Raw genomic sequence first — 15,203 nt, forward strand, 5'->3', positions numbered from 1 at the left:
ATGGCTTCCCCAAGAAGATCTCAGTCTCCTGCAGTTCTCTTTCAGTCTTAGGGTAGTAAGACTGTCCTTTATGTCTGCTATTCCTCTACTAGTTAGTTATTTTTACTTCTTGTTAGCCAACTCCTCCTGTATCCAGTCCCCTGAATTAACAATTCTTTATATTAAATGCTCCCTATTCAGATAACTGTGTGTTCTCCCTCTCCAGATTGGATGGACTGGAACAAACATATGCTTGCCTTTGTGCATATTACTGAGTGTTGAACCATTTCGATCAGTTTGTCCTCGTGTGCTGATTATTTAATGTTCTCCCAGAGCTGAACTCTGATATTTAATGTCATAAATAAGTCACTCACTCTGAACAATTTTGAGCATGTTGTCCTCATTAGGTTTCATCATACTGTTATATTTTCTGCATGAATCGAAATGAAATGTATTTCTGTGTAATTTGTCTGTGGTTCAATTTTCTCCCACATTTCCCCAAATTTCTCCGCCTCTTTTTGGGCAAAAGAAACCCACAGCTGCCATATACATACACAGAGATAGATAGATAGATAGATAGATAGATAGATAGATAGATAGATAGATAGATAGATAGATAGACAGATAGATGACAGATAGATAAGTAGGTAGATAGGGCACAAGAGCACTTAATTCAAGGAACAATTGACTTGCATGAACTTGATTATTGTCAGCTATCAAATTACATCATTTCTTCTAATCTTATGTTAATCCTCTTAAAGATCTTTAGACTTTTCTTTACATGACTGCCCATTTTTCTCATTTGTCCCAAATCTCTGTAGCTTTTGTATATGTGTGTGATAATTACTGGGTATATGGAATATATTGTTTTACCTCATAGCCTATAATTAAAAAAGGAGCTTTTTTTTTAAGTAATATGTTTGGATTTCTGTTTCCAGTTCTTTAGATGTTTCTCTATATACAGTGCAATAAATCAACTGCTGAGAGAACTCCTTGACTAATATTCTTGACAATATCACACAATGTCATCAAATAATGATGGCAAAGCCAACAGTTAACAGTACACATGGTTAAGCATTGCATTAGAGTCTTGAGAGGTAGGTATGGGCTTTAACTAAGGGTTTCAATTGTTTCGGTCATCACATAGCTCAGAGTCAAAGGTTAAGAAAGGACATCAGTCATGTCCTGGAGGCCTGCCTGTCCACCCAGTTCCAGGAAAGATGTTTAAAGGGTGCTTTGCTGGAGATGATAGAGAAATGTATCTAGTCAAGCACAAATGATGGCTTAATCCGTGACAGTGCTCACAAGATGTTTAGTTTCTGCCTTTTGCTTAAAAGGTAACATCACTGATGCACAATTGTGAGGTGTTTTGCAGAATCTTGGTTCTTCAACCCAGTTAGCTCACCCAAACATAGTTACAATAAAATGTATGAAAATTTCTGGTTTTTCTCTGCATTTGTTAAATGTAAAAGAGGTAATAATTATGCACATATGCCCTTACAGCAAAATTTGAATTTAACACACTTTGGGGGGAGGGGGTTAGCACAAATATTACATTCCATTTGAAAACAAAAACTAAAATAAAACGAGCTATAAAAATTTTTGAGGAAATTGGGGGAATTTGAAAATAAGCTAGTTATTAGGGAATTGTTATGTTTCCAAGGTATGAAATTGGTATTGTTATTATAAGAGAATATCTTGTTTTTAGGAGATAAAACTCAAGTACAATTTGAGTTTTATTGTGAGCAATAAAACTGTTGCAATGTGTGCAATGTGGGTGTTTATCATACTAGGCTTTCAAATCTATGTTTCAAAAATTTGACAATGAAAGGTTTAAAATTAGTAAAATAACATAAAAGTGAATGATAGGATTGGGAAGGGGATGTTATTGATAATGTTTTCAGCTTAAATGTAATTTTTGTCTACTCCTATTTGAAATTTCAACATACATAAACTTTGTATGTTGTATGTATCATTTTATTGGAAAAAATAGACTAATCACTATTAAGTGAATATGAACGTACCTGGTATTTTAAAATAAAGTACCTGTTCATTGCCTGATAGGCCTCAGGGCACTGTAATGGGAGGCAATGAAGTACGTAAATGATTCAGTTATATGCAACTGCTATACTTACATTGTGCTGCACTTAGTTCCGTGTTTCCCCAAAAATAAGCCCCAGTTAAGATCTCAGCCAGACAGATGCATTTAGTACATTATGATGATGTTCCAGAAGATGACATGACTGTATTTGAATAAATATAGATTACTGTACATGAAAAAATAAGACCTCCCCTGAAAATACACCCTCATGCACCTTTTGGAGCAAAAATTAATATAAGACCCAGTCTTATTTTCAGGGAAATACGGTAGCATGCTTTCTTCACTAGATTATATCACAGTTCTTCAAAACTATAAAACTGTCCATAATCTGGAACCATTTAATTAGCTGTAGCTTTATCTTTTCCTTAAACGTCCAAGAGAATACACACTTGGAAGCTCAGGTTTTTAAGGATGATAACTCATTGATGACCTCAAAATTTTTTTCCCGTTTATCTTACTCCTCATTGCTTCATAGGTTCAAATTAAGCAATTTTTTTTTTGAGACACTGCTATTTCATCAGCAGTTTTTCTGTTAACATAGGCTTCTAAAAACTTTATCCTTGTAATTTTAAAACACACCAATTCTATAGTTTGGGGGATAATTTTATGGGCACAAGTATTAAGGTAATTTTTAACTTTGTGAATGTTTTAAGAAATTTTTGCAGTTTGTTATGAATGTGCAGGTTTTTGTTTTGCATTGTGTTTGAGAGACTTTTTTCCCCCTTCTTGTGTCTCTGCCCCCCCACTCCAGTTCAAGCCGTTGTTTCTCAGTCTGGTTGTGTAGGACACAGCTCCCTGGCCCATGCTGGTATTATGAGCCTTGCGCTCTCCCCTGCTGAGGCAGTCGGTCACCAGTCGGCGGTTGGCAGTTCACAGCAGGTCACAGCTGCTCACGCTGGCTGCCGGCCACTCACGCTGGCTGCCGGCCACTCACACTGGCTGCCGGCCACTCACGCTGGCTGCCGGCCACTCACGATAGCCACCGCCACTCCTGGCAGCACACAGTAGCCCACAGTAGCCTATGGCCACTCATGCTGGCGGCCGAATACCTGGAGACTTTTGATGGTTTCATTTTTATAGTTTTGTATTTGACTGCTTTCCCGGTTTTCAGTTGTTACTGTGGGTGTTTACTCATATGCAGTGCTCAATGATCAGCAAAATAGTTTCATTTTCAGTAATTAAACAGCTTGAATTCAGTGGCTAATATTCCTGAATAATTGAAAACTACCTTGTCACATGACTGACTCGCATTATCTTACCATCAAAATGGTATTAGGCTTCTTTGAGATGTAACGTGTATACTCAGAAACCCATTATTCGTTTTTACTGTTTTTCACATACATTTCAAGTATCATGTGCCTTTTGTCTTTTGGCCTAACACATCATGGTTGCAGATTTCAGGACATGGAAGCATCCTAGAATTTCTGGAAGGAAAGCCCGTGCTAGAAGTCATTTGGGAAAATGAAGGCCAAGCTGCAAGTTAGATATGCGAGCTACTTGGCTGACATCCCGTAGACGCTCTCCAAACAAAATTTGAGCCAAAAGCTGCCCAAGTTAATCTTTCTTAGCTCTTAATCCATTCATTTCATCTCTGTCCTTACTAGATATGCTAAGATTGGATTCCATTTTCCTTCCCTTGACAATTGTCACAGCAATCCTAAATTTGCTCCTTTTCCCATCCACCAGCGTGCTAGGCTATCTACTCCGCTGTGAAAACGCAACTCCACTCAGACGAGACCATTTGCTGTGGTCAAATTTACTGCACATTAAACTGCTTCCGAGACCTACCACATTTCCCTGAAAATAAGACCTAGGGACAATGTGTCCTTTGAAGCGAAAATTAACTTTTGCTCCAAAAGACACATTAGAGCTGATTGTCCCGCTAGGCCAGGTCTTATTTTGAGGGAAACACAGTATTATCTGAACATGTTTTCCAGTCCTACTGGTTTAAGCAAGTTCACCAACAGTTACTTGTTAATCAGTTACTGTTTCTCTTAAGCTCTTTTTTAGAAACTGTGAGTGGCTCTGAAAAGAGCCTTTGGTTTGTTTCCCTTTGCACATGTTCAGGCCCCTCACCGGGTTTCACTGCTGGAGAAATTACTTGCTCTGGACTTTGTGATGGTGGCTCTCGGTCTTCTTGGGCAGCAGCACGGCCTGGATGTTGGGCAGGACGCCGCCCTGCGCGATGGTGACCTTGCCCAGCAGCTTGTTGAGCTCCTCGTCGTTGCGGATGGCCAGCTGCAGGTGGCGCGGGATGATGCGCGTCTTCTTGTTGTCGCGGGCCGCGTTGCCCGCCAGCTCCAGGATCTCGGCCGTCAGGTACTCCAGCACGGCCGCCAGGTACACGGGCGCGCCGGCCCCAATGTGCTCCGCATAGTGGCCCTTGCGGAGCAGCCGGTGCACGCGGCCCACAGGGAACTGCAGGCCAGCTCTGGATGAACGGGACTTCGGCTTAGTACGCGCCTTGCCGCCCTGCTTTCCACGTCCAGACATGACATAAAAAACCGATTATAACAGAAAAAAAGCGACCGTTAAGGTTGGTGGGGGGGGGCCTATTTATAGTCTGTCCGGAGGTTGTGATTTGCTATCTGATTGGCTGATGGACCACTATCCAATCAGAAAGCATTACTGGAATCACCTACTTTACATACACGTCACTAACTACTGTCCAATCAGAGCTTGGCTGCCCAACATGGCATGTCACTGTTGCCTATAAATACCGCTCTTTCGGACACCAGGCGTTACCCCACGGTTTTGTTGTGGAAATTGTATCTGCGAAGTTGAGCACTCGTCATGCCGGAACTGACTTCGAAGACCGCCACTGTTTCTAAGAAAGGCTTCAAGAAAGCTGTTAGTAAGACGCAGAAAAAGGAGGGAAAGAAGCGCAAGAAGTGCCGCAAAGAGAGCTACTCGATTTATATCTATAAAGTATTGAAGCAGGTGCATCCAGACACCGGTATCTCGTCCAAGGCCATGAGCATCATGAATTCCTTCGTCACTGATATTTTCGAGCGCATCGCGGGCGAGGCGTCGCGCCTGGCGCAGTACAACAAGCGCTCGACCATCACGTCCCGGGAGATCCAGACGGCCGTGCGCCTGCTGCTGCCCGGGGAGCTGGCCAAGCACGCCGTGTCCGAGGGCACCAAGGCCGTCACCAAGTACACCAGCTCCAAGTAGGCTCGCACGGCAGCGGCTTGTCTCCTAACCCAAAGGCTCTTTTCAGAGCCACTCACACTGCTTAAGGGGCTGTGAGCTCTGCTTAGTTGGTTAATAATGTGTGTGTATGTATGTGATGTGTCTTAATCCTCAGAGTGCAAAATTGAGTAGTTAAACGGTGATTGTTCCCAATGTTACATACGTAGTGTACAAAAGACTGCTCCGACCTTTTTAGGGCAGCTGAAAATAAGCTAAAATAGGCAGAAACCTTCCTTACCCGCCATCTTAAAACAAGAAAAAGGCAGCCAGTGTTTTCAGGACACTCACTCAGCCCATGAAATAAAATTCTATTTAGGGTCTGATTAAATGGGCCACCTGATACCTTCTACTGACAAAAATCGTAAATAAGACCTTGCTGGACCATCAGCTCTAATGCACCTTTTGGGATGAAAATTAAGTTTACTACAAGACAAGGTCTCAATTTCCACTCCAAAAGATGGTCTGGCAAGGTCTTGTTTACGGTTGTCCGTAGAGGGTATCATCAGGTGGCCCATTTAATCAGCAGGTACCCGAAATAGAAATTTATTTCATGGGCTGAGTGTCCTGGAAACACGGGCCGCCTTTTTCCTCCCAATGTTTTAAGATGGCGGATAAGGAAGTTTCTGCCTGTTTTAGCTTATTTATAGCTGCCCTAAAAAGGTCGGAGCAGTCTTTTGTACACTACGTATGTAACGTAGGGAGCAATCACCATTTAACTACTCCATTTTGGACACTCCGAGGATTGAGACACATCACATACATACACATACATTAACCAGCTAAGCAGCGCTCACAGCCCCTTAAGCAGTGTGAGTGGCTCTGAAAAGAGCCTTTGGGTTAAAGAGCGCAGCACGAGCACGCACTCACTTAGAGCTAGTGTACTTGGTGACGGCCTTGGTGCCCTCGGACACGGCGTGCTTGGCCAGCTCCCCGGGCAGCAGCAGGCGCACGGCCGTCTGGATCTCCCGGGACGTGATGGTCGAGCGCTTGTTGTACTGCGCCAGGCGCGACGCCTCGCCCGCGATGCGCTCGAAGGCATCGCTGACGAGGGAGTTCATGGTGCTCATGGCCTTGGATGAGATGCCGGTATTCCGGTGCACCTGCTTCAGCACCTTGTAAATGTAAACCGAATAGCTCTCTTTGCGGCTGCGCTTCCGCTTCTTGCCGTCCTTCAGCGCATCAGTCGCCGCCTTCTTGAAACCCTTCTTAGAAACAGCGGCACCTTTTAAAGTCAGCTCTGGCATGATGAGTGCTTTGTCCTGTACCTCCTACAGCTCCCACTGGTACCAAGGAAAAAGACAGCACTTGGTGTCCAAAGAGTGGTATTTATTGGCACGGCACTAACTTGACGTATTGGTCAGCCAAGACCTGATTGGACAGTGGTTAGTGACGTATATGTAAAGTAGGTGATTCCAGTAATGCTTTCTGATTGGCTTTCCATCAGCCAATCAGCAAGTCACAGCCTTCGGACAGATTTTAAATAGGCCCGGTAGTGGGTGTTTGAGTTGTTTGGCAGTTTCTACTCCTGCTTTGAGTATGTTTGGGAGCAGTGAGCATAACAGCAAGGCATGCGCCAAGTTCAAATTTTCTTCCTGCAGAGCCGACCTGCCGTTCCCTGTGGGCCGCGTGCACCGGCTGCTCCGCAAAGGCAACTACGCCAAGCACATTGCAGCTGGCGCACCCGTGTACCTGGCGGCCGTGCTGGAGTACCTGACGGCCGAGATCCTGGAGCTGGCGGGCAATGCGGCCCGGACAAGACGCGCATCATCCCGCGCCACCTGCAGCTGGCCATCCGCAACGACGAGGAGCTCAACAAGCTGCTGGGCAAGGTCACCATCGCGCAGGGCGGCGTCCTGCCCAATATCCAGGCCGTGCTGCTGCCCAAGAAGACCGAGAGCCACCATCACAAAGTCCAGAGCAAGTAATTTCTCCAGCAGTGAAACCCGGTGAGGGGCCTGAACATGTGCAAAGGGAAACAAACCAAAGGCTCTTTTCAGAGCCAGTCACATTATCAGTGAAGGCTGTTATGTAGACCAAAGAGCTGCAGTGGTATTCTGTAGCAGCAACGTGTGGGCCGTAGCTCCTTGCAAAACCGCACTCTAGAAATGATCTGTGCTTCTAATAACCAGTGTTGCTAAAAAACAAAAAGCTCAAGGTCACTTGGGTACCCATCGGGTTGCCCTTTTTAGTTCCTTAGGGACCAGTTGTAGAAGGCTGCTTGATGCAGCACAATGTGAGCAGAGGAATCCTGTTTGAAGCTAATTTATTGAGTTATGTGGTGATTGGATTAGAACAAACGCGAGATAGTTGAACTCATGGCAGTCTACAGGGTATCAGCCAATCTAGCAAGGCTGCATGGTTTTCTCAGAGCGCCTTTTTCAAACGACTTTCCCATCAAACATGCTAGTATGGTTCAGTGTGAAGTGTTTAGACATGACGTATCAGACCAAGTATTAGAAAGCAGGTTAATCTTAACATTTCGTAAAGGTTTATATGTGAATATTAGATCCATGGCTTCGCATACATGCTTAGTAAAAAATTTTTCCTTAAAATGTGGAAAAAGATGTATCTCAAAAAGAAGCTTGATAACTACCATGTGTAATGGCGAGATGGCGTCAGTCTCCAAGACTGGGATGTGGCAAGAAGTTAAGTTTGAAATTGCAATATTAGGGAATTTGTCAAAATTTTCAGGCATTTTAACCACACAAAATAAGGACGAAATAGTAGCTGTTGATGTTTGTACTGTCGACACCAAGAAAAATTGAAAAGCAAATGAACATTTAGTTAAGCTGTCAAATACAAAATTACTGTACAATATTTAAGTTTACTTTATCTCAAAGAAAAAGAATCTCAATGGTTATCTAAAACAAACATTGCTAGACACTAGTGTGAAGTATAAAGTTCTGTAAGACGTTAAAGATGAGAATAACTATGTAATATGTTAATTAGGGACAATCAAGGTAGTTATGAGAGTCAATCATTTCTGAATAAATGTTACTGGAGTCTCAGCTCTTCTTGCCAACGCAGTGAAGAATCAAAGGTCAGCAAGCTGATTAATATGCGAGCAGGGTTTATTAGGGATACATTCTCTAGGAAGAGAACAGACCTAGCTGCGGTGGGGGACAGGGAGAGAGGGAGAGAAAGCCAGGGCCAGAGAGCTTGAGGGTAAGAAAAGCAAGAGAGCGCCTGTCTAGAGGACTTCTGGTTTGCTGGGTGGGGTGAGGGAGTTACACATTGATTTGGAAAAGTGCAGGAAAAGTGGTGCATGCTCTTCCAAGGGAGGTGTGACCTCCTATGATGGGTGGAGGTCTGTTGACTCAGATCCTTATCTTGCTCCAGACGCTCTTGTCATCTGTTATAAACAGATACTTGGCTGGAGGCAGTTAATCAAAGCTAGTTATGAGCTTTTTCTGTAGGCACTGTGGACCCCCTCCCACCCCTCCTCTTCCTTCATTTTCTAACTTCTATCTAACATTCATGTACATGAGTATCGATTGAGGCCTGCAGTTGGGGAAGACACCAAAGGAAGGAAAATTTTTGAAAAAGGAAATTGTACAGATATTGGATAAAATTAGATAACATTTAGAACATGGAAATTAAAAACTTTAAAATGTGCTATTTTAAAATCAGAGAATGCTGATATAAATGATTGAGTAAATAAATTAGGGCTATGTGATAAGTCTCCTACACAGAATACCAAACAAATTATATAGATGCTCTCCCATCAGGCAAGTGTAGTTTAACTCCCCAGACTTGCCAGAGCACAGAGTGTGGAAAGGCAGGGGAGAAAGGGAGTGACTTCACAGGAGAGAAACCTGGCAAATATTACCTCAGCCAGATAATCAATGTTAACATTGTCAATCTTAAAAATTAAACACAGGTCATTGAGCAACAAGTGAGTTTATTCGGAAATAGCAGAGAATATCCAACTTGAGACAAGAAAACTATGGGGAACCACAGGCAAGTCCTGAGAACAAAGGAGACGAGCAGTCTTTTATAGAGGAAAGGAGGAAGTAGGGAGAGGTTGTTTTAAAATTTCACTGGAGGAACATGAGGGTTCTAAGTGGTGGCCGCTTCTCATTGACTGCAGGCAAGGGCAGTAGCTATTGCCAGATGGAGAGGAAATCTCATTTCCTGCCGGCCTATGTAGGCTGCCTCTAGTGTAGGGCATGAGAGCTCCTCATGGCTTCCCTATTCCGTTTTGAATGAGGTTTCCTTTATTCATTCTCACATCATCAGTGATAAACCATGTTGATAGCATGTATCATTAATATGAACTGCTGAGAAGAGCATCTTACTTCTCTGGGATTCCTCCCAACAACCATAATCCCAGTCTAACTCTGAGAAAAACATCAGACAAATCCACGTCGAGGAACATTCTACAAAGTTTCTGACTATGAGTCCTCAAAGCTATCAGGTTATCAAAAAAGGAAATTCTGAGCAATTGCCACAGCCCAGAAGCAGCTAAGGCAACATTACAACTACATATCATATGTTGTAAGTCCAAAATTAAGTTAGAAACGTCATTGAAAAACAAAACAAATATATTTTTAAAAAATCAGGGAAGGGTCTCAAATCCAAAAATAAACATATGAATCAAGTTCAGTAGATGACACCCTTACCTGAAAGTCTTAAGCAGCTCTGAAAAGTGTCGCTGTTGGATGTTTGTGTTTTCCCGACGAAAGCTCCTGTAGCTGGTGTACTTGGTGACAGGATATAGTGCCCAGCACACAGAGAGCCTGGCCAGTCCCTCGGGCATCAGCAGCCACACAACTTCCTTCAAGTGCAGAGATGCCAGTGCAGGGCTAAACCTGCCTCGAGCGCCGGAGGTGAAATCAGAAGTAGGAGACACATCCTTCCACTACTTTGAGGAAAAGACAGTGGTTGGTTGCAAAGCCAGGGGTCTTATTTATACACCATATATTCAAATGAGGCATTTCTGATTGGAATGAAATCGAGAGGCAAATGACTGTAAATGAGATACCTCAGGTCAGCGCTGATTGGACAGTTCCCATCACCCACTCGGAAAGGGAAAGGCTATCACGGTGGGGGGCCTCCTTCACCAGCACTTTGAAGAAGAGTTCCCCTCCGGCTGCTCAGTTTTACAGATTTCAGCCTCATCCTCTATGAGACTCACTTCCTTACCCCGAGTCCAAGTTCACAGAAGAGTGCTGCTGGTCCATGTGGAATCATATGTCCACTCACTGTCCATCAACAGTGGTCAGAGGGAGAATGATTGTGGAAAGGAATGCACCTGGGGGCACACACTGATGTGTCAGGAGGCCTCTCGATTTCCCACTATTTCCTGCTAGGGGATAAGATTTGCTTAGACTCACCTGTCTGAAAATCCTGTCCTTCGGCCAAACACAGTTGTAGTCTATCACCCGATCAAGTAAAAGTGAGCTTTGCTATTAGACTTATTAGCCGGATTGAATTTATTTACTATTTAAATAGTGAGGTATGGCATCATTTCATGTTTGGTGGCTTTCTGAGAACCTTTTTTCCTCCTGCTTTTAAAGACTACCATAATGTAAGTATTTTTTTTTTATCAGATGGTGTAAACTGCCCTTTGTACTTTTCAGAATTGACCTGTGTGTTCTTTTCTTCCAAACGCACTTTGTAACACTTTTTTTCAGTTCTAATTAAGTCCTATTAGAATTGCATTAAATTCAAAGTTTATATAGAACAAAATATAAAAAATGTGAATACGTATTTAAGGAGACACGTCCCTTGAGTTTTTTCAAGACTTTTATGTACTTCTTATAGAACTTTATCATTTTCCTTGTAGGGCTTTTACACACATTTCATGGAATTTATCTCCCAGTGCCCTCCTTTTTATTATTTTATTGTAGGGGGATATTAAAAGGGATTCTTTTATTGTGTTTTCTGACTATTTATTGTAGATAGAAACTTACTGAGTTTTGTATTGCAATTTCATATTTAGCTTCCTCATTGAATTCTGTCATTTCTATTTTTCTGCCTTTTTTTCTCTAGGGTTTTCTAGATAGGCAAGAAAATCATATAATTTTGTTTCTGTAGTTTTCAGTAGTTAACTTTCTTGTCTAAATGCATTGTGTGATAGTTGGGAATGATGATAAATAGAAGTGGTAATTGGGGGCTTTCTTATCTTACTGCTGATTATAATCAAAATAATACTACACTTTCTAAAGTATGATGTGGGATTTTCATTTGGTTTGTATTATCCCCAGAATAGTAAGAATTTTTAATTAAAAATAGTGGTTATTAGCAATTTACACTTTAGCAGTAATTCGGTAAGCATATGCTATTTTTTTCCTTTTACTTATTATAATAAATTACTTTATGGATTCCTTATTTGCAACCTAGATATGGGGTGATTGGATAAGAGTATGCACAATTGTATGGCTTTTTCTTCATACTTTTAAATTGCTCTTCCAGATGGTTGCACGAAAAATCCACCAGCAAGGCATGGGACTATATCTGTTTTGTTTGGCCCTCACAGAATTTGGTGTTATTTAAATAAAGATTTGATTAGTTGATAGGGCAAAGTGCTGCCACATTATTGGTTTAATTTGCATTTATTTTTATCTGAGTAAGTCATATTCTGGGTCCATTAAAAATAATATAATCAGCAAATTCACATTAGCTATTTTCTAACGTTATAAAACCTAAAATATGTTAGATCCTTAATAGAAAATTTGTGATCTCTGAAGAAAACAATTTCACAATGTAATCAATAAGAGCCAGTTGAATTTTTGGATTCTTGACAAAGAACATATTCCTCATTAACTTAAGATGCGGTCACACATGAGCTCTTTTAAAGTCAAATATAATCTTAGCTGACATCTACAGGGGGTCCAGGATATTCTGACTCCTGGCCTTATCTGTCTGGTGTGCACCTTTGTTTTATACTCGGATCATAAATTAGTGGAACCAGACTTTTCCATGAGCTCTGAGGACAAAAAGGAGAGAAGAATGGATTTCCGGAGGGAATGGCAAGTCAAAAGGGATTTAAGTAGAGATGGAAAAAGAAGGCAGCCTGGGACCCTGAACACGGGCTGTGAACCTCATACTTGCACTCCAGATATACCGTAACTGCTTCTTGCTCTTTAGGACTAAGAGATTAAACAATAATATCTACCCAACTCTTTTCTTTAGAATATTGGAAAATTAGAAGCATGTCATGAGATCATCTCCCTTAAAAATATACCCATCTGATTAATTTTGAGTATAATTCAACTCATACATATTTTTACCCACACGTGAGGTGGGTCAGGCCATGCAATAAAGTAAAAGGGAAGCCAGACCAGAGAGGAGTAGGGAAGGAGGAGAGAAGAGGGGTCTGGGGCCTGGGGTCTGGGGTCTGGTCTAGAATCTCTACATATGTACAAGCCCTCTACCCAACCAATAACTTGCTGTGAGCTTCTGGCCCAGACAGTCTCTCTTGACCTCAGGACTGTGTTAATATTAATGAGTACAAAAGAACTTGGCCTATATGTTCACAAGGATATTGGGAAGGAAAATGAGAAATCAGTCCCTCCTTTTCATCCAGTGGGGAAATTTGATGTGTGTTTTTAATAAAGACAGAGGGAGGAATTAATAGTGTTAATTATATTAGATTTTTCAAAGTACTTGAGTTTTTTTCTTTACCTTTCAAATAGTAGACTAAATTCTCTAGCTCCATTTAACTCATGCTATGGTAAAAATTCATCAGAACCCACCCTTAAAGGCTACTGTGGCTGGCAGTGGGTCAGGCTGAAGAGTGACAAACATACCACAAATTAGTGGGGATGTGCAAGGGGCTGCTGGGACAAATCTTGAGTAAAGAGTTTGAGTCAGTGCTCCCTTACTTGGAGGTTATATGACAAATGGATCACAAAGAATGGCTCCACTTTTCTCCCCTTAGATCCAGGGCCGTGCCATTGTTGACTGTGAGAAGGAACACACCTAGCAAGGAGTCCTTCTTGGAGCCCACATTTATAATCAGAGGTTAGCAGCCATGGTTTACAGGGCGCTACACACACACACACACACACACACACACACACACACACACACACACTGCATCTCAGGGAAAAGCCACAGATTGGGCTGCTAAACTTCCTCCATTATGTTCTGTGGTCTGAGTCATACTTACAAGAGAGCTTGTAGGTTTGAAATTTGGCCAATCAGAGCTGTGCAGCTATATTCTCATTTGCATTTCCACTGACCAATCAGAATGGCTGCATTCTGACCAATCAGGACAGTGCTGTTTGGACCAATCGAACTATGAGGATTTGGATTCTGTATTTGCATAGAAATGGATCAATCAGGGTCTGGAACTTGTCTCAGTATAAGCCATCCTCCCTGCGAACTCGGAGTAGTTTACCCTATCAGAGCTCTGGTATCATGATGTTCCTGTTTTGCTGGAGCTGAGTTGTGACATAAGGGCTTTAAGGTTACTGAAACGTCACAACCGGTCTTTTCTGCAGTGGGGTTATTCCACTGATGAGCTGTCTTACAATTGACCTGTTTTCAACTGAAAGTTTTCTCCCTCAGTGAACTCCAAGTTGGGGATTTTCCTGTTGATATTTTGAGAGAAGTTGTTGTCTCTGGTCCCCCATTGACTCAGTGCAAATCAAGTCTTATGCAAATCAAGATTTCCAAGTCTGCACCGTGTGATTGGTCAGGGATGGTAGATGAAGATGCAAACAAGACTAGGCTGTAGAGGCATTTTTGATTGGAAGGGGGCAGGTCCCAGTGGTCAAAGGATTCCAGAAACTCCTTTATAAGGACCAGGCTCCGAGGGCAGGAGGGCAGTGCAGAAGGGTCGCAGCCTTGTCTGCCTTTCCTTGAGGTGCAGAGTGTGAAGCCCCCTGTAAACCATGGCTGTGAGATTCTGGCTATGAATTTGGGCCCAGTTAACCACATGAAGTCCTTCTTAGCACGTATATTCCTTCTCAGGGTCAACAGTATTTAGATTTCAATCTGGCCTACTATTTTACGTTAAAAGAAATGCTATCCCGTGAAAGTCAGGTGACTTTGTTGAGGTAAAGTAACCTAAGATGGAACTCAGTCAGGATGTCAGATCCTAGGTTCAATGCTTCTACATGTTGCTGTTTCTCAGGAGGCAACTTCCAGCCTGTGAGAGAAAAACCTGTACGTATCAGATGGCGTCATTGGGTATTACAAAGTGTTAGCATTCAAAACGAAACAGCCTCATATCCCACTCAAGCACAGTGACTTATTCATAGGATGCCAATCTGACAATGAAAATAACTTGAGAACAAAATTTAAGTCGTTATTGAGCTATTTCAATAAACATCAAAGGGGATTTTAATAAAATCCAATGAACTTTCTTAAAATCCTATTTCCCATCTTCCTCCTTTATACTCACACACATGTGAGTACAAGTGATTATTGGCAACTCACACTTTCATGTGCACTGTTGACCCCAAAAAGGAATATATCTGCCAAGAAGGGACTCCTTGTGGCTAATTGGGCTCAAATTCATAACCAGTCTAGAAGCTGTTGCTGACGCAGAATTCTCAAGCGCTCTGCATTTCAGGGAAAGCTGCAGTCTGGGCTGCCAACCTCCTGCACTGTTCCTGCCAGCAGCACAGACCTTTAGAAAGAACTTCCTTGTATTGTATTTCAACCAATGGGCTGAGACTTGCCCCATCCAATTGGACCTGCACAGCTATATATCCTCATTTGCATCTATACTGAGCAATCAGAGTGGCTCCATAATGACTAATCCAGAAAGTGCTACGTGGACCAATCAGATTTTGTAAGTTTGAATTCCTCATTTGTATGACAATGGGCCAATCAGGGACTGGGGTGGGCACTTTTGCTGTATGAGCCGCGCTCTCCTGTGTCTTGGTGAAGGGCACTTTTTGTTTCCACCAGGGAGGCTGTGTCTTGTTTGGAAACAAGTTGACCTGAATAAAGTTTCTCCTTTTACTGCATC

General features: G+C 42.3%; 3 protein-coding genes and 1 pseudogene across 4 annotated transcripts; 2 read left to right on the forward strand and 2 right to left on the reverse strand.

Moving 5' to 3' along the window:
• Positions 1 to 4,177: 4,177 nt before the first annotated feature.
• On the reverse strand, positions 4,178 to 4,573 carry LOC308487540 (histone H2A type 1-A; the record flags this gene model as incomplete). The annotated part of the gene is made up of 1 exon (XM_081025918.1): positions 4,178 to 4,573. One exon carries the CDS (start codon positions 4,571 to 4,573, stop codon positions 4,178 to 4,180), a length of 396 nt encoding a protein of 131 aa, XP_080882044.1.
• Positions 4,574 to 4,873: 300 nt separating this feature from the next.
• On the forward strand, positions 4,874 to 5,257 carry LOC308487140 (histone H2B type 1-A; the record flags this gene model as incomplete). Its single annotated transcript, XM_081025114.1, has 1 exon — positions 4,874 to 5,257. The coding sequence occupies one exon, from the start codon at positions 4,874 to 4,876 to the stop codon at positions 5,255 to 5,257; it is 384 nt and encodes a 127-aa protein (XP_080881240.1).
• An 881-nt stretch (positions 5,258 to 6,138) lies between these two features.
• Positions 6,139 to 6,519, reverse strand: LOC308487319 (histone H2B type 1-A-like; the record flags this gene model as incomplete). Its single annotated transcript, XM_081025392.1, has 1 exon — positions 6,139 to 6,519. One exon carries the CDS (start codon positions 6,517 to 6,519, stop codon positions 6,139 to 6,141), a length of 381 nt encoding a protein of 126 aa, XP_080881518.1.
• Positions 6,520 to 6,811: 292 nt separating this feature from the next.
• On the forward strand, positions 6,812 to 7,200 carry LOC308487235 (histone H2A type 1-A-like; annotated as a pseudogene). The gene has a single exon. The product of its transcript is annotated as a histone H2A type 1-A-like (transcript).
• The last annotated feature ends 8,003 nt before the right edge of the window (positions 7,201 to 15,203 follow it).

The sequence above is a fragment of the Rhinolophus hipposideros genome (assembly GCF_964194185.1).
Source record: "Rhinolophus hipposideros genome assembly, chromosome: 19".
NCBI lineage: Eukaryota > Metazoa > Chordata > Mammalia > Chiroptera > Rhinolophidae > Rhinolophus > Rhinolophus hipposideros.